Here is a 25346-nt window from a genome sequence, read left to right on the forward strand (position 1 = left end):
AGTGTGCTTCATACACTACTAATACTTCTACTGTACCAATACTAGTGCTATTCCACTACAATGATACTAATAATGCACTAATAGTAGTGCTATACCACTTCACTGATACTAGTTCTAATTCTAGTACTGTGCTAGTAGTATATCACTATACTCATACTAGTACTGTACCAATACTATAGCTATAATGATACTATTGCTATATTACTGCAATGATACTTTGTAGTATAACAACACGAGTGTTATAACACTATGCTCATACTAGTAATATACTAGCGGTATATTACTTTACTATAATAATAATATATATACTAAATACTATTACTATACGGATACTATTGCTACATAACTGTAATGATACTTCATAGTATACCAACACTAGGGCTGTACCACTGTACTGATACTAGTACTTTACCAATACTAGTAAATAAAACCAATCTGTTGTCTGTATGTACAGTTGTAGTCCTTTTTTTTATAGCTGAAAAACATTCTCATATCAGAGTGTGATGGCATGCTGTGTGTTTCTTAAAATACAGAGGGCTACAGTTTGTTCTCAGTGGTCAGTCCAAAGACAGCATCAGGAGCTCCTCATGGTTCACTGATGGCAGAAGAATTTCTGGCAGGACATCTGTCCTTCTCATTTCTTCATGTCTCTGTCAAAGACTCTGTCTTTCTGTCTCTTTCTCCATATATCTCTCCATTACATTAGTTACACCTTTGAGAAGTCTGGTCTTGGCTGGAGAATACATGATGTATGGAGCAGTGGTGTATTTCTGGAGGTTTTTGCATGACCAGCGTGTGTTAGTAGTATGCATCTAGTGAATATTAGGGCAGACACTCGCGCAGCAGTCTCTGGCTAACAACTACTGAATGTGTCATGTGGCTGTTGGCAGGAGGTTCTGGAATCATCTGTCATTGGTTAGCTGAGTGTTATCATAGCCGAGTTGCTTTGGAAACAATTACAGTGGGTTCTCTTATTAGAATAAACAGATACAGATTAAGTGTGAATCTCAAGAGAAACATGTCCATGCGTTTACAATTTCACACTAACTGGGGTGAAGTCTCCTGAGGTGTACTCAAAGTTATATTGATACTAGTACTATTAGGGATGTCATAAAATATCGATATATCGATTATTGATTGGCATGATATGCTATCGATACATATTTGAGGCATCGATATATTGACATCAGCCGTTATTTAAATTAGAAGCCTAATTTGTGTACTTTCAATTCACTGCCATTATCATTCCACTCAATGTAGTCTGACATAATAGCTTTGGGAGACCACAAGGGGTGCATAACATTTACTGAAGCCAGTTGCAGCATTAACAAGGCATCACTCACACACACACACACACACACACACACATTACGAGCTGATGGCAGTCCAAAGTTACAAAGGTTTTTGTACTTCAAGAATTAACAAAGTGACGTTGATGAGTTTGCAGGTTAGTGTATGAAACTGGTTTAACCGTGCAAAGTGAACGATTAGAAATGGTGACACTTTAAGATCAGGAGCTTCAGTTAATTTTTACATCAAACATCAGAATGGGGAAAAAAATGTGATCTCAGTGATTTCAACTGTGGGATGATTGTTGGTGCTAGACAGACTGATTTGAGTATTTCTGTAACTGATGATCTTCTGGGATTTTCACGCACAACAATCTCTTGAGTTTACTCAGAAATGTGCCAAAAACAAAACAAAAAGACATCCAGTGAGTGGCAGTTCTACGGATGGAAATGCCTTATTGATGAGAGAGGTCAACAGAGAATGGCCAGACTGTTTTGAGCTGACAGAAAGGCAACGGTAACTCAGATAAAACAGCATCGATCTCAAGCCTAAGTACTATACCTGTACTAGTGCAATATCACTATACTCATACTTGTACTGTACAATACTAGTGCTGTCCCACTATACTGACACAAGTACTTTATGGTACTTGTGCTGTACCATTATAATTATACTAGTATTTTAGTATTTAGTACAATACTAATATCAGTATATTGATATAACAATACAAGAGTTATACCAATATAATGATATTAGTACTGTACTTATACTAGTGTAATACCAATATACTGATACAAGTACTGTACTAATTCTAGTGCTGTAACAATATAATAATAGTATTACATTGCAATACTACTTCTATATTACTATACTGGTACTAGTACTTGAGAATACCTGTGCTGTACTACTATGCTTATACTAGTACATTACAATACTAGTGGTAAAACCAATATACTAATGTTAGTAGTGGACTGATACTAGTGCTATATCACTATATTGATTCAAATACTGTACCAATTCTAGTGCTATTCCACTGTACTAATACTTGTACTGTACCAATACTAGTGCTATACCACTATATTGATACAAGTACTATACCAATACTGGTGCTATACCACTACACTGTTACTAATTCTATACAGATACTAGTACTATATCACTATACTCATTTGAGTACTGTACTAATAATAGTGGTATATCCATACTCATACTGCGCCAATACTATTACAATGATGATACTATTATTACATTACTGTAGTGATACTCGTAGTATAACAATAAGTGTTATACCACTACACTCATAATAGTAATCTACAGTGGGTTCTCTTATTAGAACAAACAGATGCATATTAAGTGTGAATATCACAAGAAACATGCTCAGGCATATACAATTTCATGCTAACTGGTGAAGTCTCCTGAGGTTCACTCAACCTGTACTACTAATGCTATACCACTATACTGATACTAGTACATTACAATGGACTAATACTTGTTCTGTACCACTATACTGATTCAAATACTGTACCAATACTAGTGCTACACCACTATACTGATACTATTACTATACTAATACTAGTTTTATACCACTATACTGATACTATTACTATACTTATACTAGTACTACACTATTCTGCTGAATACTAGTGGTTCACCATGATAATGATTCTAGTACTTACCACTATACTGAGACTACCAATACTAGGCCAATACTAGTGCTAGATCAGTATCCTGATACTAGTACTACTGTATACCAGTACAAGTGCTAGACCAACACAGAGATACAAATAATGTACCAATTCTAGTACTATGTGCATTTATTTGTATTAAATGTGTATTTAAAACTCATGAACATAGCATAAAATGAAAATAAAACTACATGTCTTGTGCATCAATGTCATTCACAGTCCGATGAGAGCATGCAGGCTCAGTAATTAGTTTGAGCTGGAAGAGATCCCCCCCTCTCCCGAGTTTTGCCACCTACTGCAGGACAGCCGGGCTCAGTGACAGCACCAGCTGTCTCTCTCACTCCTTTGGCATGGAAATGTGTCCCTCTTAGAGAGGAACAGGCTGTCTGTTATCAAAGTTTTGCCCTCCATCCGATTCTGCCTTCTATTTTACCAGTGCCATTTTACAGTGAATGTACAGTACATCTTGACATAAAAGTAAAAAAACAGGGTGACTGAAAACTATAGTTCAGTTTGTAGTGCATTAAAGACAGTACTCTGTATGCTTCTGCTTTTTGAAGGGCTAGGATAATACTATGTCTTCCCTATTAATGGCATGCACACTTCTCACACACTTCACATTTTACTGCTTTTAATCTGCCCTTGTTTGCAGGCCCCAGATCTTAGAATCGGTGGCCAAAATTGTGATCTTACACGTTGTAATATGACAGCAGAACCAACAGCACTGTGATCCAATTACACAGTTGTCCTGTGGGTAAAAAGGTTTGGCTGTCCACTCGACACTCAGCAGATGAGGCTCAGGTATTGCAGTTAGTGGCATCAGTGTCCAAAAGTGTTTTTTTTTCTTCTTTTCTCCACTCTGAGGGGTAGAAACCACTGTCCCCTTCCTCAAGGGATGCTCCATTTCAACCCAATTTACGGCACAATTTACATGGGCAGAGACTCGGGAACGACCTCTGTGGTCATAGGCATGGGCGGAGACTCGGGAACGACCTCCGTGGTTGTGTACATGGGAAAAGACTTGGGAACAGAAACTTTTCTTCTCCTTCTCCTCCTACGGATGGCCGAAGTTGACAATGCAGGCTCTGGGACGGACGAGGCTGGCAACGCAGGCTCTGGGACGGACGAGGCTGGCAACGTAGGCTCTGGGATGGACAAGACTGGCAACGCAGGCTCTGGGACAGACGAGGCTTCTAGCTTGTTGGCCATGGTGGGCGTAGGCTCATTGGCCGTGGCAGGCTTGGGCATTGGCTCGTCGGACGCGGCAGGCATATATATATATTTTTTTTAGACCAAATAGTTTTCCTAAAAATTGATGTCTTCATATGTGGACAGTGGGACAAAGTTGCGAAACTTTAAATAATACAAGCTATAGATTTTTTTTATTTATTTATTTTTTTATTTTTTATCAAATTGTTTATGTTTCCAAAAGTGTTGGTTATTCAGATGTTACAGACAGTACATCAGAAATTATCATACATTTCTGATGTAATTAGCATAAGTTATACTGATTAAAAATAAAGGCAAGCATTTACTTTAACATGGTTTTTATTTTTAACTATGTTAAAATAAAATTTTGCATTAATCTGAATCTATGTACTGATTACCATTGTCCTATGTCTGCCAAACATATTGAGTGGTCCAAACATTATCTGCAGTCTGAAACTGAACTTTTGACCGGGTTGTTAGGAGTGAATACACTTGACTGCATAGGAAATCTACAGGATGCTCCCTTGCTCCCTATTTAGGGAATGACTTAAAGGAATAGTTCACCCAAAAATTCTCTCATTATTCACTTACCCTGATGCCATCCCAGATGTGTATGACTGTCTTTCTTCAGCAGAACACAAATTAAGATTTTTAGAAGATATAGCTGTGTCAGATCCTTAGAATAGAAGTACACGGGTGTCAGCACTTTGACGGTACAAAAGTCACATTTAGGCAGCAATAAAGTAATCCATGCGACTCCAGTCGATCAATTAATGTCTTCTGAAGCAAAACGATACATTTGTGTAAAAAATAAATAAATAATTAAAATGTTATTAACTTTTAAAAAATGCTTCCTGCCAGCAGCTTACACAATGGCTAAAGTCTGATAACATTGTATTCAGCACAAACTGGGCTACAATAATATGTGAACAACATGTATGTACATGAATTTTTGAGAAAATAACGTTTGTGTGGTTTTTGAAAAAACAAACATTTTAAGTCACTGAAATAATTAAAGACATATTTACCATGAGCTCTGAGGTTGTTCAGCAGTGGTACTGTATATGCTTCCATTAAAGCCATCAGACTGTGTAATTTCAACATAATTGTTTAAAATTGTTCAATTTTCAAAGACGGCTGAAAAAGTGGGCGCTCTATTATATTAAGTTGCCCAATGAAAATTCTGTATTAATTTACTTACCCTTATGTTGTTTAAAATCCCTAAATTTCTATCAAATTCAAAACGAGAAGTTTACAACTTTACAACCCACCTTGATTAAATATGAAAATACCAATAGATAGGGGGCCTGGGTAGCTCAGCGAGTATTGATGCTGACTACCACCCCTGGAGTCGCGAGTTCGAATCCAGGGTGTGCTGAGTGACTCCAGCCTGGTCTCCAAAGCAACCAAATTGGCCCAGTTTTTAGGGAGGTTAGAGTCACATGGGGTAACCTCCTCATGGTCCCTATAATGTGTGGTTCTCGCTCTCGGTGGGGCTTGTGGTGAGTTGTGCATGGATGCCGTGGAGAATAGCGTGAGCCTCCACGCGCAACAAGCCACGTGATAAGATGCGCGGATTGACGGTCTCAGATGCGGAGGCAACTGAGATTTGTCCTCCGCCACCCGGATTGAGGCGAGTCGCTACGCCACCACGAGGACTTAGAGTGCATTGGGAATTGGGGATTCCAAATTGGGGAGAAAAAAAAATACCACTAGATAGCGACAACACTAGATGGTCCCAAGAAATGTAACTCCATTAAATATGTTTAAATTATATCAGTTAGGGCATTAACTTTGGCAGCTAGAAAATACTTGAACTAAAAACTAAAAAATAGAATAAACTGAAGAGCTAAAAATAAACAAACTAGAAAACAATAAAAATACTAAATGTTAACTAAAACGGTCAAAGAAGTGAAAACTAATGAAAACGAAATTGAATTTCAAAAGACAAATAAAAAATCAAATGAAATAGATATTAAAATGAAATGAAAATTATGGATTGATGCTGTGATGCTCTCAAGCTCAAAAAGCATACAAAAAGTATAATAAAATTAGTCCATACTACTTGTTTGCACAGTAAGTCTTCTGAATTCAGATTCGATAGATTTGTGTGAGGATCAGACAAAAATTTCCCTTCAGTGCAAATCACAAATTCCATTAGGGTTGGTGTATATTAAAAAAATGACATATGAAAACATGTTGAAGCAGGTTTGACGACAAATTTAAATATGCAGACTGACCTGTGAGATTTGAGTGCTAAAAAAAGAGGGAAAGATTTTCGAGCCTGATCTCATGAAAAAATAAAATGTGACTGCCGACATTTTTATAAAATTATAGTACGTGGTCATTACATGTATCACGGCAGTTCTGAGGTGAAATGTCCACTGTGTGGCGCTAAAAGTGATTTAAATTTCTCCCAAACAGAAAAGGTTTTTAAGGCGAATGCACATTTTTTGTTTTGTTCTATGATACTTTTGGCTCACGTGTTGATTCTCAAAGTACTGCACAATTTGATTGCAATTGAACACATTTAAAAGTAGTTGGTTGGTTATTGTTAGTAAGTGTTTTGACGTCATATAAGATAGTATTGTGTAAGTGTTTATGAACTGTTAATCTGCCCTTTTATTTGTGATTTGTGTCAAACTAAATAAAAGACGTTGTTGTTTCAGTGGCTCCAGTGTTCATTTCACCAGAAAACTGCTGCGTAACGTACAACGAGCAATGTTAACATTAATGAAAAAAGACGACTTGCGCACAAACCATGTGGCCTATTTATATGGTGCTTGACAGCCCTTGGGCACAGTATGCTTTCATTGTATGTAAGAACGCAGTGTGAACATTTCTTAAAACATCTAATTTTGTGGTCTGCGAAAGAGCAAATACAGGTTTGAAATGATATGAGGGTGAGTCTATGATAACAGAATTTTACATTTTGGGTGAATTATTCCTTAAGTTATCAGTATGAATATTGTAATGCCCAAAATCCATTGTCATGGAAAAACTGCTGATTGCTGATATCAAAGATTGTATAACACATACTCATCAGTCCAAAAAAAAATGAAGGACCCTTTTCTTGTTGTCATCTTGATCTCTATCCAATTGCAAATTCACCCTTATAATGGTGTCCCATGTATAAGTTCTCTACAACCATAAAAGTTAATGACAGCAAGTTCTGCTCATGGTGGGTGGAAAATGGATGTAGACAAAATGTCAGTGGAAATGTCAGCCAACAAGTCATGCATCCAATGTGGCAAACCAGTCCTGTACTGAGTCTCCATTTCTCAAAGGTAGAGGCACTCCACCTCCGATCAATGCTGGGTCAGCCCATTGTCAAATACCTCGTCTGTTTCTCTTTATTGGTGCTGTCAACACACCTGACCTTTCAGCGTGAGACAAACAATGACCCCAAGCGGACGTGAGGTGGATCTATTATCCTGCATCTCATCCGTCTTTGGCCCAGACAAAGAAGCTAAGGTCACAACCGCATTAAGGACTGGTAGGAGAGAAAAAAATGCTTCAGGTTGTTCTAAACGGCAAATGTTGACTTATGAGGAACTGTGGTTGGATGTTTGACAGCCCCGGAGAGATGTTTACAAGCTCACAAGGAAGCTACAGATAAAGCATACAAACAAACAAACAAACAAAATCTGATTTGTGCTTCTTGGTTTTGGGTGGCTAGAAAAAGGCATTTATTTGAAGAGGCTGCTCTCAATAAGGTTCTTCAAATATAGCTAGCACTGCACATTTATTTATGGACTGAATAGTTTCAGAGGGATTTGATCGTAATTCAGAATGGATCATCACACTGGGAGATAATCACAAAGTGTGAGGCAACTGATGGTTTGATGCTATTTAGGTTCGATAATATGACTCAAGTGTCTTGCCAAACAAAATGAGTTTAATAAAATCAAGCCCAGTCTGGCATAATTTGAGTAAACAAAAGTAGCATCAGTGCCCAATACTCAAGGAAAAGTCTTTGTTTTTTTTTTTCTTATTTGGGAGCAATCATTGAAGCGACACACATCAGTTGAACACCACTAGTCCCAGAGTTATCTGATCGTCACACTGACAATCCCATGTCTACAGCGCAAATTCTTACCGTGACACCCTGATAAGCACTTTACAATGAGAAGGCTGCATTAAGCTGCAAGGTTCTCCATGTTGTTTGTGTTGCTGAATAAAAGACGCCTTCACCTGAAGGATGGCTAGACAGGACACCTTATTCTTACAGCTACTGACCTGACACAAGATGGGCCCCTGGATTCCAGGGACACAGTAGCCGCCACCCTCTGATCACTCATACTGATAGACAAGATAATGGAGTCCGATAATGGGCTGCCGGCCCAAGGCCGAACAATGTTCATCACTGCCCCTGCTTTCATCTGCACAGACATATACATACACAGCTGACAGCTTACAAGGGCTAAGGCTACGATCCAGGACCTTGATATTATTTCTTTGTGTCTGAGAAAGTGTGAAAGACAAGAGCCTGAAAGAAGGATGGAGGAGTTTTGGAGTTAGATAGACTTTTCTTTTGGCATATCCAACTCAAATTTGTTGTCTGATCACAATATATATATATATATATATATATATATATATATATATATATATATATTTGTATATACATACACTCACTGAGCACTTTATTAGGAACACTATGGTCCTAATAAAGTGCTCGATGTGGTCTTCTGCTGTTGTAGCCCATCCACCAAAAGGTTCAACGTGTTTTGCATTCTGAGATGCTTTTCTACTCATTGCAAATGTACAGAGTGGTTATTTGAGTTACCGTAGCCTTTCTGTCAGCTCGAACCAGTCTGGTCATTTTTTTAATTCATTTTTTTGCCACTGTTCTGAGTAAAATGTAGAGACTGTTGTGCATGAAAATTCCAGCAGATCAGTAGTTACAGAAATACTCAAACCAGCCCATCTTGCACAAACAGTCATGCCATGGTTGAAATCACTGAGATCACATTTTCCCCCATTCTGATGGTTGATGTGAACATTAACTGAAGCTCCTGACCCATATCTGCATAATTTTATGCAGTGCACTGCTGCCACACGATTGGCTGAATAGATAATTGCATGAATAAGTATATTGGAATGGTCAGACTGGATTTCAAGTAGTTTTTTCACCATTCGGGTTTGGCAATATGCAGACTGATCATACTGTGAATTCAGTGACAGTTGATCGAAAGTTCTGCTGCTGAAATCTGTCTTTGATTACTGAAATTCAAACTACTTACCCCACTGGCCGAAGTTTGAAGTGTTAGTGATACTTCTCAAAGTAAAATATCCACTGGGTGGTGTCAAAAGCGAGTTGTTTCTTTAGTTGTAGATAATGTAATTCAGTTAACAAAAATGCATGTTTTATTAAATTGACCCAAACCCCAAACCTAAACCTAACTGTCAGTACAGTAAAAATTTATTTTTAGAGTGAAAATGCAACTTCAGAGTCTACTTCCTGGTTTTCATGGGACCAGAACATGTGTCTCGGAGTAAACGCAGTTACTTCCAGGTTTCTAAGGGACCAGAACCTGTATCTCGGAGTGAATGCAATAACTTCCTGGTTTCTACTAGACCAGAACCCTTGTCTCGAAGATTACTTCTGCATCATGCTATCAGTAGAACCACAGGGAAAGGTAAACTCCTTTGAATTGTTGGTAGAATGTCTAATGGGGGATTGCACTTGTCAGTAATTAGGCTGAATGGAGTTGATTTTAGGGTACATGAACAATCGGAAACAGCATGCCGATTTCCCATGTGATAATGTGGGCTTATGCATCATCATATGTACAAATTGCGCAATATTTTCTGGAACTGACCAAATGCAATAATTTTTGCTCACTCTTTCCACATATAGTCAAGTATGTGACATTCAACTTGTAGTGAATTGTGAATGAGTGAGCAGTATATGCATGAATATGTAAATACAGTAATGCCTTTGTTGCTTATGTTCTCTCATGTGCCTTGTAAGTTCAGCACCGCATGATTGTCATGATTGAATTTCAATTTTCCATACTCTCTTTTCATACTGACAGCTACTCTCAGATGTTTTAGTGCAGAGCTGACACTACTGACACTAAGTCATTACTATAGCAACCGATACAGATAAACCAGATATTGACTACACTGCCTGAATAAATAGATCAGATTTCATCACCTACTAAATGACAGTGAAACTCTTGGTCAGTCCTAAAGATCAGATTTGAAAAACCAAATCAGATTTGTATGCAATGTGAAGAAAGCTAAAAGGCTCTAGGCCTCACCCAAAGCCAATTTGTTATCCCGTTTTGTGGCTTTGAGTTTTGTTCCTTCCGACTCTTGAAGGAATGAGTTTTCAAAGCTCGCTGCAGGCTCCTCCTTATAACCAAACCTTGAAGGAAATGGTTTGGTTTGGAAAAGTTTGAATGACAAGTTTTTGCTTCAGGACTGCTTACGTTGAAAGACGCAACCTGTAATTGCTTTGACTGGTAATGGGAGCGCAAACAATGTACTTGACGAAACAAACAAATAACAGTACTGCTGTTATATGCTTTTCATTTGACTTTCAACTACTAAACTATTTTTAGCCTAAGCAGTAACTCCAGTGGAAACTAAGTTAGGTTTTGAAAGTTGTTGATAGTATACAGTGATGAGCCAAAACATTATGACCACCTGCCTAATATGCTGTTGGTCCTCCACGTGCCACCAAGACAGCACCGACCTGCTGAGGCTCAGTTCTGACTCTCGTGTGCCCATTGTGGGCACTTTCGACGGTGGACAGGGGTCATCATAGGCACTCTGACCGGTCTATGACTTCACAGTCCTATAAACAGTGTGGTGCGATGCACTGTGTGCAGTGATACATTCCTCCCGTAACCATCATTAACATTTTCTGTGACTTGTGCCACATTATACCTTCTGTTGGTTCGGCCCAGACGGGATAGCTTTCATTGCCCTCGCGCATTGATGAACCTTGGGCGCCCAACACCTTGTCGCCTGTTTGTGGTTTGTCCCTGCTCGGACAACTGTTGGTATGTACAGTACTCACCACTGTCGACCTGGAGCACCCCACAAGTCTAGCCATTTCAGAGATGCTATGACCCAGTCGTCTGGCCATAACAATGTCAAAGTCATAATCAAAGACGCTCAGGTCTTTACTGTTCCCCGATTCTCCTGCATTCAACACGCTGACTACAAGAACTGACTGTTCGCTTACCATGTAATCTACCCAGACCTTGACATGTGGCCTTGTTAGATGATGATCAATGTTATTTGCTTCACATGTTTTGGCTCACCAGTGTAATTACCTTTCAACAAATAATGATTAAGAGGTGGTTTGTGAAGGAAATCTCTTGGTGTGTGATAGACAGATGACTGCCTCACCTGTTCATTAATGAATTTCCATGACTTTTCTTCTCATTTGTGATTGCTGTATAAGTATTTAAATATTTTTAATTTCGTTAGAATGCACTCACCAAAAGTAATTTGTGGCAAAAAGAACTCGAGTTGCAAGCATGAGTGTAATTTTTTGCACAATTTTGTGGTGAAAATAGGAAGAGAAAACTATGCAAACAGACCTAGAAAAAAAAAGGAGGAATATGGTGTATATGTGTGTATGGCCCCGACTACACCACTGTTCATAACATACTGTATGGTGTGCCAGGAGATAATTATGAGAGGTTGAATCGTTGAGTTTCAGAGCATAAGTCAGTTCTTACTGTAAGTTAGAAGAGCACAGAATAGAAGCAATTTTATGCTAAACAGCGTTTAGTGAGTGTTTTAATCTTTGTATTTATTCTTGGCATGGGCTTGCTTGAGGTGAACGACTTTAATGTAACAGTCACTGTTCAACTCAAAACACGATGAGGATAGTATGCGGCTTGTCCAAGGTGATAAATGGGTTGCACCGACATCTGGTGGGTGACATGAAATTTGTATGTCTAGGTGTTTCTGTTGTCTGCCAAATAGTGAATTTTGGCCATGCACCAGTCAGAATATGGCAAACAAATGTTTTGTGCTTTGCTTTACATTATATACAGCTTGCTTTACATTATATAGAGCTTGCTTTACATTATATACAGCTTGCTTTACATTATATAGAGCTTGGCAAGCTCTTTTTTTACAAGCTCATACGTTTTACTAGCTATTTATTCATTTAAATATATATTTCTAAATATTTAAATATTTAAAATATGATATTTTTTTACATATTTGTATACATATATTTTGTAATATTTTTATTTTATATCACAAATTATTAGGGGTCTTTGTTCATATATTTAGCCTTTTTTGTCATTCGGCCAATATTGTTGGTGCATTTGTTAGAAAAATTAGCTTGTTACTGGAAAAGGAACACTGTTCTGAAATAAGCAGAGCTACCGTAAAATGTAGTTAAGTTAGGATCATTACTACTTATAGTTAGTTACTCCCTTATGACTGAACACAGGCATGGATCAGGATTAGTTACGTGGGTGGAGAGAGGCAGACAAGTTAGCTCACCCTTTTTCTTTGATTTACACATTTTCATAGCAAGAACCCAAAGAAGACCAGCATTCATAGTATGACCACATCAATGAGACAGTCTGTAAATATAACTGCCTATGAAAGTTTGAGTAATTGACATTCAATACAGAATCACTGTTGGTAACACTATAATTTTCCATTATAAGAGTTGACAGAGATTCAAATTGGACCTGGTCAGTTTTCTGACTCCAGAGTCAATGTATCTAACAACTTCTTTTCATCTGGTTTCAGATTCCGCAGATCAGCTACGCTTCCACTGCCCCAGAACTGAGTGACGACCGCCGGTACGATTTCTTCTCTCGTGTGGTACCACCCGACTCCTTCCAGGCACAGGCCATGGTGGACATAGTGAAAGCGATGGGATGGAACTACGTTTCTACGGTGGCATCGGAGGGAAGCTACGGCGAGAAAGGAGTTGAGGCCTTCATGCAGATTTCAAGAGAAGCTGGTGAGTCAGACATTTAAACTATGATCTATGAGTCTTTGAAGACTCTCTTTACACCATTGGCAAAAATGTTCTTGTATATCAACTTTGCTAAATTTTGTTAGATTTATGCTCACTAGAAAATGTACACCAACATCTCTTTTAAAATACATTTCTTTTAGTGCCTGCTTTCTGTGGGCGTTAATAGCACAAATTTATCAATAATAAGACATGTTTTCTAAGAAGTTGCACACCCCTCAGCTGTCTTAGAAACACAAACAGAAGTACACATTAACAGAATTCATTTTTTAAATGTTTTATATAAATAATGTTTTTTTTAAGAAATATGCAGTAATGTACTTAAAAATAATTAACTTGTTGAACTAATTGAATTAAACTAAGTGAAAGTCAGTACCTGTAATCTGATTACAATAATTTATAATGTAATTTGTTTTGACAAAGTAATTAGATTACTGTATTTAATTACTTTGTAATCTGATTACACCCAACACTGTATTTCAGCACATTTTACACCTGCTTTTGTTGGATTGAGGGTGCTTGTGAATAAAGTATACGAAAGTTGTTACTCAGACATTTGTTATTGTTCAAATAACAGCCGGTCAGTTTCATCAGTGTTTACAGATAATATTAAAAAAAAAACATGTTTTATTCACTGAGAAAAGTTTGAATTGCATTACTCATTTTTCTCTGCAATACAAAGTTGATTGCTAGACACAGTTGCAAACACTAAATGGGAAATGTACAGTGTTTACCCCAATAACAAATTACTAAAAACCACCTATCAAATAAATTAATATGTAAACAACAAGACGAGTGTCTGTCAATGGTGGAGATGTGTCTCAGAGACAGGTCCAACCGTTCATGCAAAACAAAGTGTGATACGCCCCAAGGAAGGAGATTAATTCTACCTGTCTCCCTCATTAGTGAGGAAAGCCAATTACTGGAACTTGATGTGTTCCTTTTAGGGCACAAATTAGATTGTAAGGTGTAACCTGACATGAAGGGTACAGTAACTGGGGTTGCTTAATGGGCCCTACTGTATGGAATGTCAACCCAAAAAACTCATAATTGTTATACAGATGTTACCTAAGGGAAAGTTTTAGCATACTCGACAAGTAATGTCTTGTAATCAACATGTAATAGCTTGATTGGCCTTCAGAATTAATTTTCACCAAGCCCTCTTACTTGTCAACACCTGACTCCAACCTGGAATGGAATGCCCAGTTTTTAACCAAGGAAATATGAGTTTTCACTCGAAAATGTTGCATTTTTTGTGAATGCCGTTTCATGTTGACTATCTAATGTTAGGGGAGGTCAAGCACCCTGTAATATTTTTTGCTAAATGTATCATGTAATTATTTTATAATGAGCAGTATATTGTGTGTAAAATGGCGCTTGAGGGTACGACTTTCCCATGATATGAGTTCAATCTTTCCGAGGAGACTTTGGCACATAGGTCAGTATGTTGGCAACAACAACTGTGCTCATAGCTGTTTGGCAGGGTTGTTCACTAAGATTATTTTAGGGCCACAAACAAAGACCTTTTCTTAATGTTTTGCTACTTTATTGGTTGGGACAGATTGCTTCAGTCAAGAAATACAAAAATAAATAATTTCTGTGCAAATAGTTTGTAAAAACAATCTTGCATAAATTGACACATTCAATTTGATGCAGCGGTTTATATAAGAATAGTTTTACGGAATACTGACACATGCTAGATTGGAACTCGAGTTGCCCGCATGAGTGTCATTTTTTGCACAGTTTTGCATAACCTGCTTTAGTTATGGCAAAAGTTTGCTAAACAAAGCCCTTTTAAAATAGAAAGCTGTGGGTAACTTGATTTTGTAGCAGCTCATGTGGATTCTCTCCAGATTCACACACCTTCACAGGCTTTTTGAGCTCCAAAAATTCTGTTAATTGGGCCCAGTGTCCAATTTAGCAGTGAGGTGGAATATATCTCTACTGACTGTCAATGCTGTAGAAAGCTCAGATTAGCAACATTTCACACTTTATCACAAGAATTTTTCTTTTTTTCTTTTGCGGGGTTGGTTGTAAATAAAATACATTTGCAGGAGTTTTCTTTTCTGAAACCAAGTAGCTTAAGCGTCCCATAAAACCAGAGAATGAAATGATAAACTGTTTAATGTTTTAAACTTTAATCTCTACGAAATCGTAGTTGTGGGTTTGTGGGTCGAGAACAGTGATAAACAGCTGCAATAACCAATGAACTGTCCAAACGAATCACCAGAACACATACATTTTAAAATCAACTACTGTCCCTCGCATCAGCGTTTGCACTCAAGTGCACTGGGGGAATCCCGGAGAATGACGTAAGCTGTAACCCACACTGCTGGGTGCATTTTACATTTCCACGTGCATTCAAACAGATGAACAAACAAAAAAGATAAGTAAGCAAGTTTCGTACCTGTGCTCTGTTGCACCAGAGTCTACCGCACAACCCCGAAACAACTGGTTAACTAGTGTCATCAGAGAACTACTATGAAATATTGTCTACTTCACACCACCCTCCCGCACAGTGTCAATTATAACACAGGTTAACACAACCATTTATTAAATGCATTGTTGTTTTTAGTAGGGCTAGCAAATCATAAATGTATACATGTTCACAATATATTTTCTCTTTGATTTTCAGGAAGATGGAAAAATTAACCTATATCTATGAAGCAAATGTTTCAATTAATTGAAAAAGGCTGGCATTCTAGCATTTACTTCTAATTGCAAATGGTAAATACATGAGCTAAATAAACTATAACTTTAATGCTGCCATCAATTTTGCATTGTTATATCTTTTACACATAACAATGTAAACAATTCAATAAAAATAATATGAACCATTTTAATCATCATATCTCTCACTTTCTTCACACTACTCTCTGGTGCAAAAAGTTACCCTCTGCACCTCATGCCGGTTATTTTGCTGGTAAGTCACACGTGAGAATTCACAGTGTTAATGTGGCGATACTGTGCATGGTAGTAAGGATCATTTTGGTTGACTACTGTAGAAGTTCCAGCAATAAGGAAGCAGGAAGCGGGGTTGCAGTCCAGGTAAATAAACCTTTAATGCCTTTTCAGTTCCACAAACACAGTCTTGGGCTTTTCAGTTACACAACAGGAATCTCTAGACTCTATCGTTTTCACACACAGCTTCACGCTAACAATAAACACTTTCACATGGTAAGATACCACTAGCTTTCCAGCTCTGAGCTTCAGGGTGTGTGTGTCTCAGTCTCTTTCTCCCCCACTGGCATTCTTGGCAGCCTTTTCAAGCCCATCTCCGTCGTCATTGCAACGAAACACAGGTGTTACGTATCATTAATCACCAGGTGATGGCCCTTACCGCTTCCTCTCTCCCCAGTGACAGACACATGACCACGTCCCACTCCACAACTACCTACTGTAGTACCTTTCTTAACATCTTATTGGAGCTATAATGTTGTACAGTATACTAGTCATGGTTCATTTTTGTCTCTTTTGCAATTTGTTTCTTTTATTTGCAACTTTGTTACTCAAATTTGTGACTTTATTTCCTGTATTTGCAGTATAATTCATAGTTATTTATCACAATTCACAATTGCGACAAGAGGGGGCATCCAAAAAGTCTGGTTAGACGCTTAATAGTTTTAGGTCTATAATTATTTATTCCAGGACTACCATAAGATGTTCTTCTTTTGTCAAACTGATCACACTGTGAAGTCAGCGACAGCAGGTCGAAACTTCTGCTGCTGAAATCGGTCTGTGCCTACCATAAGTCTAAGTACTACCCCCATTGGCTAAAGCCGAATGTGTTTTTTTTACCAGTTTTTTGGTGGAAATTTTCACAGGTGGTGCCAAAAGCAAGTTGTATTTTTAATTGTGACTTTATTTCCTATAATTGTGCTATAATTTCTAGTCAATTACAGGGTACATGATCATTTGGAAGCAGCATGTCGATTTCCCGTGTGTTCATGTTGTTTTGGTTTTACTGGGTAAATCATGTTATGCCTATTTATACAGCCGCTGAAATACTGTTAACTCTGGAGTAAGAATTGTATAAAAAAAAATAAATAAAAAAAACATTTAGCAGAGTACTCTTCCAAGCAAGGTTCACAAGCACTACAGCACAATAATGACAACATTTTGTCTGCAGAGCAGGTTGAATCTAATCCAGATTTATTACGCAGTTGCATTCTGACACGTTCCTAATTCGTCAACACCTACGTCTCTCCTGTCTATCCCATCATATTATCTGTATCTACCTTTTTTCCTCCAGGTATTTTTTCCCTCCAGCTACGTGACTTGGCGGCCACCACGTGCATTCATTTTATGAATGAGTTTATTTACGAAGCCATTCACACTCCACTCGGGATCAGAAGAGAGGAGGCAGTTATTAATGATCGTAATTTGTGTATTTGATTATCCCGTATGTGAGTGGCAGTCCACGGCTGTTTATCACTCTTATTGCTTTGGCACACACACATTAGTGGAATACCGCTTGTCCCATGGGAGATGGCGGAAATGTTTTTTAATATGGCTGAGAACACAGCCTTGCCTTGATTGTTCTGAGCTACGTTGGTGTGTATGTGTGTATTCACTGATGTCAAGACTTTAATGTGTTACTTTTGATTTTAATTAAATGTGCTCAATGAACTTCAGTCCACTAGAGGAGAAGGTGCACCTGAGAGCATTTAGAAAAACACTTGTTGAATGCTCTAGGGGCAGCTTATTCCTGGTTGGTCGTAGTTATGGGTTGGAGTGCTCTAGTTGTTTCATAGGAGGAATTAAGACACATGAGCGTCTGTACAAACCTTCATGAAAGAAATGGACAGATGTTTAAATATTTAGTAATGCATGAAAACTTATGATGCTAACTATAAGAGGTTCCGATTTGTTCGAGAGGTGCAAAGACTTCAAACCCATCCACCTAAAAACTGCCAATGACTTTTCAAAAAATAATGACAACATACTGTTTTTAAACAGGTTTCCATGAAACTCCCCCCATCTGCCATTGGAAGGATTTTCTACTAATGCATATTTATTATCACAGTGAGTTTTCCCACACATACTGACTCCCCCAGCTGTGCCTGGTTTTTCCCAAGTTTTTTTTTTTTTTCTTTATTAAATAACGTCTTACGGAGTTTTGGGTTCCTTGCAGAGCATGCGAGCGTAGTGGAGCGATTTGTCACTCCAGTTAAATATTTTCTATATTAAATAAATATTTAATGGTGCAAATAACAACTGCACAAACAATGCCTTGATGTAGGCTACTTAAAAAAAGTATTTGTATGTAGTTCTTTTATATGGGGACATGGGGTAATGTAACAGCCTAAATACCAGAGCTTCTCATTTATTTTAATCCCATGCTAATCGTTCATGTCAGTAATTTTTCCAGACATTTTGCGGGCTGTGCGTTCCCAAGCCGGTAAAGATAATAGAGTCTTTTACCTATCAAACACTCTGTAAAAAATAACCTATGATATACTTATACTGTGCGAAATGACATGCTGGTAAAAAGCCAATGAATCTGTACTATCCAGCCTGTGAACCCTTTAACTCATTGTTTCTAAAGTTCACCAAGTGTCTAAAGTGGATGTTGATCATTGAGAAGACACCAAAAAATGTAAGATGCACTTCAAAACTTCATAGAACTACTGATCCATGAGAAACAAACGAGCATGATTTCTTTTGATTAGGAAAATTAGAAAAGGACGCAAGTGCTAATTTTGTGATTTGAGCAGAGTGAATGGGAAAACTTGTGTTTTGCAACATATTTTCCGGAGGGACAAATAAAATTACACAATGTGAAAAGATTGTCTACAATTTTAATTCAAGAGTGTACTCTAGGATTACTAGCTTGCTAATGTAACCAGTTCTGTTATATGTAGCCAGATATTCAAGTCAATTTCTTCTAATAATCTCAGATACATATGGACATGTTTAATACTTCATAATTAATCTGCACAGCTAAATAGCATACATTTTCTGATGGGTCAGTTACTCTTGACAGCAGTGTGTAAAGGCAGTCGATGCTCTGTGATTTATACAGACATCACTTATCCCATGCAAATCGACGGTAAACCTTACAGACGTCTGCGGAAGCCTAATAAAATTATTTTACTTTACAGATGTATGTCCAGGAAACTAATCTGTGTTTTGAACTGCCTCTGCCTCACCTCACTGTAGTCTGTTGTTGGAATCGGTACCTGTCACCATCAGCTCACGAATCACACAGAGTTTAAATGCTGCCTCATCTTTGATAATCCACTCTGTTTAAAATATTGGACCTAATACAGCCGCCAACACCTCATGTTCCTTCGCTGGACAGCAATTCCGAGTTAACATCCCGTGTCCTTTGAATGAATGCAATGTGATCACCGCTACAACATGTGCCGCCATCTTGATTGTTTTGGGTTGAAAGGATTACATGATTGTGTCACATGACAACTAATACGTCATAGTTTTCAGATATATCCGTTTTCCCTCTCCACAACTGTCAAATTTATCCACTTGGGTGTGTGTTTTCAAAAAGCCCAGTTTTCGCTGTCAAAAATGCGGTCTCAGTGTGGATAGAAGGCCAAAACGTAGAGAATCAGATGCATTTTCAAACAAAAAATGTATTATTGTGGAATTGGCCAAAATAACCTGTCTTGACAACCTGATCTTTTTCAGAAATGTAAGTGTAGTTCTAGCGGGAGACTCGCAGATGTACATCATCACACCATTATCTAGTCAGCTCCAGCCAATCATATATCAGCCATTTCTTTAAAAGTCTACTTACAATCTACCACTTTGCTGTTTCAGTGTGCCAACGTGGCAACCTCCACCTCCCCACCGCCACCAGTTGAGTCCCATCCTACATGGGGGTAGGCTCCTCGCCCCCTGCCTCCTATCTCTGGCAGGATCTGACCGTTCGAGTAGCATTCTCATCGGACCGCCAGACGGGGCTTACACCAGAAGAGACATTATATTCGGTGTTCACCATCATTTCATCAAATAAATATCACGTCAACTTTACCAAGTCTTTCTGATAGAAGTACATCAAATTTGACTGTAGAGTTTGTGCAGATTTGAAATAATCCCCCCCCCCCCCCCCACAAAAATAATCAGGACACCCAAAAAGCTAATCTGAAATTAATATTGCAGGGAAGTCACATCTGATCGCTTATTAGAATTGCAGAAGTTACTGCAAGGTTGTGATTTGGTTTTAAATAGTTGTTCAGATGGTCTTGCCCCCCAAAAAAACAAAAAAAAACACACTGGAGCCTGAGATGAGGGCAGACGAGGAGAAACTGTTGGATCCATTCATATTATATGAGAGTTTGTTTGGCAAACAGCTTTTTGTGGTTTAGATGTAATTATGTTCTCTGAAAGTTCCAAGGGTCTAACAGGCAAGTTCGAACTCTAAATAAAAGTTTTAATTGCAAAGTTAAAACTGTTTTTGTTGCACTTGTTTCTTTGGTCTGTATAACAAAAAATGAAAATGTGAGTGGTGCTTGCCTGTGATGTTGTGTGTTTTTGTCAGGGCATTGCTATGCCGTTAATAAGGTATTCTGAGTATTTGTTAGCGTGTTGCTATTGGATGGCTAAAGTGCTCTTTGTGATTACTAGGACATTGCTATGTGGTTGTTAAAGGAATATTACGGGTTCAATACAAGTTATGCTCAATCGACAGCATTTGTGGCATAATGTTGATTACCACAAAAATGTATTTCGACTCATCTATCTTTTTCTTAAAAAAAAAAAAAAAAATGAGTTTACAGTAAGGCACTACAATGGACGTGATGTGGCCGATATTTGGAGGGTTTAAAGGCAGAAATGTGATTTTGTAATTTTATAAAAGCATTTATATGAATTCTTATGTTAAAACTAGTGTATTTTTTGAGCTGTAAAGTTGTTTAAATTGTAATTTTTACAGTCATTTTAGGGTTTTAGGGTTTGTTGACATTACATCGTCATGGCAACAAAGTTGTAAATTGGTTATACATTTACACAGAAAAGTGTATTTTAAGTTTATTTTTTAAATAGTACATTTATTGTAATTACCTTACTGTAAGTTTTTACTTAACCTCAATTTTTTCTTTTTTTTTTTAAGAAAAGGAGGGGCAAGTCAAAAATTATTTTTGTGGTATCAACATTATGCCACAAAAACTTGTATCGAACCCGGAATATTCATTTAAGGTATTCTGAGTAGTTGTTAGTGTGTTGCTATGTGTTTGATATAGTGTTCTTTGTGGCTGCTGACCCTTACAAAAATCGAAAGTTCATTCACCACTGATAATTTTCACATGAAAATTAGATTTGCGGCAAACTTGCGGCAAATTGTCGATTGTTGCCAAAGTTTTGCCAGAGGTTCACCACTAACGGCGAAGAGCTGAAAACTTCTGTCAAACATTTGTGGCAAATCAAAAGCTTCTTTGCATGTGAAAATAAGAGCGGCAAGTTTGCGGCTAGTTTAGATTTTTTGTAAGTGAAGGCAATGCTGTGCAGTCGTTAAGGTATTCTAAGTAGTTCTTAGCATGTTGCTATGCAGTTGCTATGGTGTTCTGAATAGTTGTTAGCACACTGGTATTTGGTTACTAAGTGTAAAAGATAAATGAAGAAATAAATATACAATGGAGTGTATTTTTTTTTTAACTTTTTCTAACAGCTCTATTTAAAGGATTGTTTACCTTTAATGAACATTATGGATGAAAGCTATTACAAACAACATCACTTTTAAAGAGTCAATAAGGATTTGACATTGTATATTTACACTTGCGCTCGTCTTCTAACAACTTCAGAGACTTCTGAAGACCTGACGACATTTCCGGTAAGGTAACTGTAACAGTTCATGGATGGGCAAAGTTTTAATGAGAAACTCAACTTAAAACAAACGTAAACAAACACAGACACATATGCAACACGGCCACGTGCGTCTCTCTCTCTCTCAAACCAGCGTCTCCTGCTGCCCTTTATCTCGCTCTCCCACTAATCAGCTGATTTAGTGCCGGTCGTGCTCCATCGTGGCCCGGCCATGCCCTCCTCCTCGTCACACGCCTCCCCTGCCCGATTCAGGCCGATGCGCCACCTGTCTGACTAACTCCCCCATCTCTGGTGGGGAGGTGCTGCCCTTCCGGCCGTTCTGTCAGCCGGTGGTCCACCCCACCTCCTGCGAACCTGGGGGAGAGATGAGGGGGAGAGGGAAAGGGTGAGCAGAGACACACAGAGAGAGAGAGGAGAGAGAGAGAAGAACTTGCTCACCGCCTCCCAGACACGCTGTCACCTGATCCTCAATGGCTCCTCCTCCCTCTGGCAGATACCAGCTCGCTCCTCCCCCGGCGGATGGCAGCGAGTCCTCCTGCCCCTGGCAGACAGAACCACTCCTCCCCTTCTCAGTAGATGGCCGCAGTTCCTCCGGCTCTCGTCGGCTGGCAGTGACCCCTCCATCCCCAGGCGGCTGCTCCCCTGGCAGATGGCAGCGGCGAGGACTCTATGACAGTGCATCCCTCCTCCCTCACGGGTTTCGTCACCACTGTAACAGTTCATGGATGGGCAAGGAGGAGGCGGGAACCAGCTGAACAGTAAACAAAGTTTTAATGAGAAACTCAACTTAAAACAATCGTAAACAAACACAGACACATATGCAACGTGGCTGCATGCATCTCTCTCGAACCGGCGTCTCCGGCTACCTTTTATCTCGCTCTCTCAATGATCAGCTGATTCAGTGCCGGCTGTGCTCCATCACGGCCCGGCCACACCCTCCTCCTCGTCACAGTAACATAATGAGCAATGATACTCCCTGGTTTTTATGGTGCATTCTGGGAATTTTTAGGGAGCGAACATTTCAGTGCACTGTAACAATTTTGTGATCGAGCCAGCCCTAGAAATGGCTGACTCCCTGACCAGTGCCCTGACTGCTGAACTAGGTAGCTGACTGAACTTGGGAGCTGATTTTTACAGTTTAGTTGTTAGCGCATTTCTATAAGGTACTTGCTAAAGTGTTTGAGTGGTTGTTAGCATGTTTCAAATTGCAGTGCAGTTGCTAGGGTGTTCTGGGTGGTTGTTAGGGCATTGCTAGGTGCAGAGTGTTGCTTTGAGGTTGCTTAGGTGTTATGAATAGTTAGCTCATTGCTAAATTAGTTGTTAGCACATCGCTATGTTGTTTCTAGGTTGTTCTGGGTGGTTGCTAGGGAATTGGTAGGTGCAGGGGTGTTGCTTTGAAGTTGCTTAGGTGTTCTGAACAGTTGTTAGCACAGTGCTATGCAATATTAAAGTGTTATTATGTTTGTTTGTTTTTTAGCATTTTGCTAAATGCAGTTGCTTGAGTGTTATTGGTGTTTGCTAGGGCATTGCTAGATGCAAAGTGTTGCTTTGAGGTTGCTCATGTGTTCTGAGTAGTTCGTTCATTGCTATGCACTTACTAAAGTGTTCTTAGTGGTAATTAGATCATTGCTATTTGGTTGCTAGTGTGTTCTGGGTGGTTGTTAGGGCATTGTAAGGTGTAGGGTGTTGCTTTGAGGTTTCTAATGTGTTTTGAGTAGTTGTTAGCACATTGCTATGCACTTATTAAAGTGTTCTTAGTAAAGCACATTCTTATGTGGTTACTATTGTGTTTTATGTGGTTGCAAGGGCATTGCTAAGTGGTGCTTTGAGGTTGCTAAGGTGTTCTGGGTAGTTCGTTAATTTCTGTGCACTTACTAAATTGTTTTAGTGGTTGTTATCGTGCAAATGTGTTCATGGCAAATTTTACGTAAACTGGCTGTAATATTTCCACTCAATATTTCCACATGCAATTTAGCTTGTGATTTGCCACAAAATGTTTGCCAGAAGTTTGCAGCTCTTTTCTTTGGTAGTGGTGAACCTGCAGCAACTCTTTAACAATAATGGACAATTTTCCGCAAGTTTGCTGCAAAGCTAATTTGCATGTGAAAATAATCAGTGGCGAATTTGCAGCAAATATGCCATGAACTCTCGATTTTTGTATGGGTATTTGGTCGCTAGGTTGTTCTGGGTGGTTGCTAGGGCATTGTTAGGTGCAGAGTGTTGCTTTGAGGTTGCTAATGTTTTCTGAGTAGTTGTAAGCACATTGCTATGCAGTTATTGAAGTGTTCTTATCAAAGCACGTTCCTATGAGGTAGCTAGGGTGTTCTGAGTGGTTGCGAGGGTGTTGCTTTCAGGTGACTGAGATGTTCTGGGTAATTGACTTGGTACATTGCTTTGCGGATACTATAGTGTTCTTAGTGCTTGGTGTGGTGGTGACGTAGTGGGCTAAAGCACATAACTGGTAATCAGAATGTTGCTGGTCCTTGAGCAAGGCACTTAACTCCAGGTTGCTCCGGGGGTATTGTCCCTGTAATAAGTACACTGTAAATCACTTTGGATTGAAGCGTCTGCCAAATGCATAAATGTAAATGTAGTGGTTGTTTGCACATTGCTGTGTGGTTGCTAGGGTGTTATGGGTGAACAATAGATCACCCATAATAATGCTTGCCTTCGCAAAAATACAAATTACTTGGGCAGCATCCATAGCAGTTTTAATCAATATTTGGTTTTGGAGGTCTTTTGGAAAACAGAGATTTTATGTCGGTAAGTATTCTCCTATGAGGTGTCTATATAATTTATGAAATATACTTTTATTAAAGTTGTGAACCCTACTGTTTGCACTTTCCAGAGCATTTCAGATCACATCAGGGAACACACAGAAATAAATTGGGCTATTTGAATGTCTCTATCATTTTACTCTATGCCTTCGGGTTCCTTTGAAGACTTAGGAGGATTATCCAAATTGTAGCTGTGAAAATACTAACTTTTAGCGGTTAAGATTCAAAGGATCAGGTCAGAACCTTTGATCCATCAACTGCAGTATCATATACAACGTTTTCATCAGTAGTATGGCTTAAGGACCCGATGCACAACAGAGGCTCTAGAGATATGAGAGTTATGTATTAATCAGTGCCTCTGATTAGCAATGTGTCCATATTATATCATTGTAATAATCAAAGAGTAACTGATCATGTCAGAGATGGGGTCAAATCAAATCAAATCAAATCACTTTTATTGTCTCACAACCATATACAGAAGCGCAATATTGTGTGAAATTCTTGGGTGCAGTTCCGAGCAACATAGTAGTCGTGACAATGATGAGACATATACCAATTTACAATAAACATCAGATTAACACAACACAATTTAAAATCTAATAACATACACTGTACAGTATATAATACACACAA

At 38.6% G+C, this 25346-nt stretch overlaps 1 protein-coding gene across 2 annotated transcripts in view; it reads left to right on the forward strand.

Moving 5' to 3' along the window:
• The window catches only part of LOC127438444 (metabotropic glutamate receptor 7-like), a 647223-nt gene that overhangs the window by 70939 nt on the left and 550938 nt on the right, over window positions 1–25346 (forward strand). For both annotated transcript variants that reach the window (XR_007896742.1, XM_051694042.1), the window contains exon 2: window positions 12924–13140. Coding sequence is in view for 1 of the 2 variants with exons in the window: in XM_051694042.1 (XP_051550002.1) it covers window positions 12924–13140 (217 nt within the window). In the remaining variant the exon portion in view is untranslated. The remainder of the gene's footprint in view (window positions 1–12923; window positions 13141–25346) is intronic.

This window comes from Myxocyprinus asiaticus, chromosome 49, assembly GCF_019703515.2.
Source record: "Myxocyprinus asiaticus isolate MX2 ecotype Aquarium Trade chromosome 49, UBuf_Myxa_2, whole genome shotgun sequence".
NCBI classification, from domain to species: Eukaryota; Metazoa; Chordata; class Actinopteri; order Cypriniformes; family Catostomidae; genus Myxocyprinus; species Myxocyprinus asiaticus.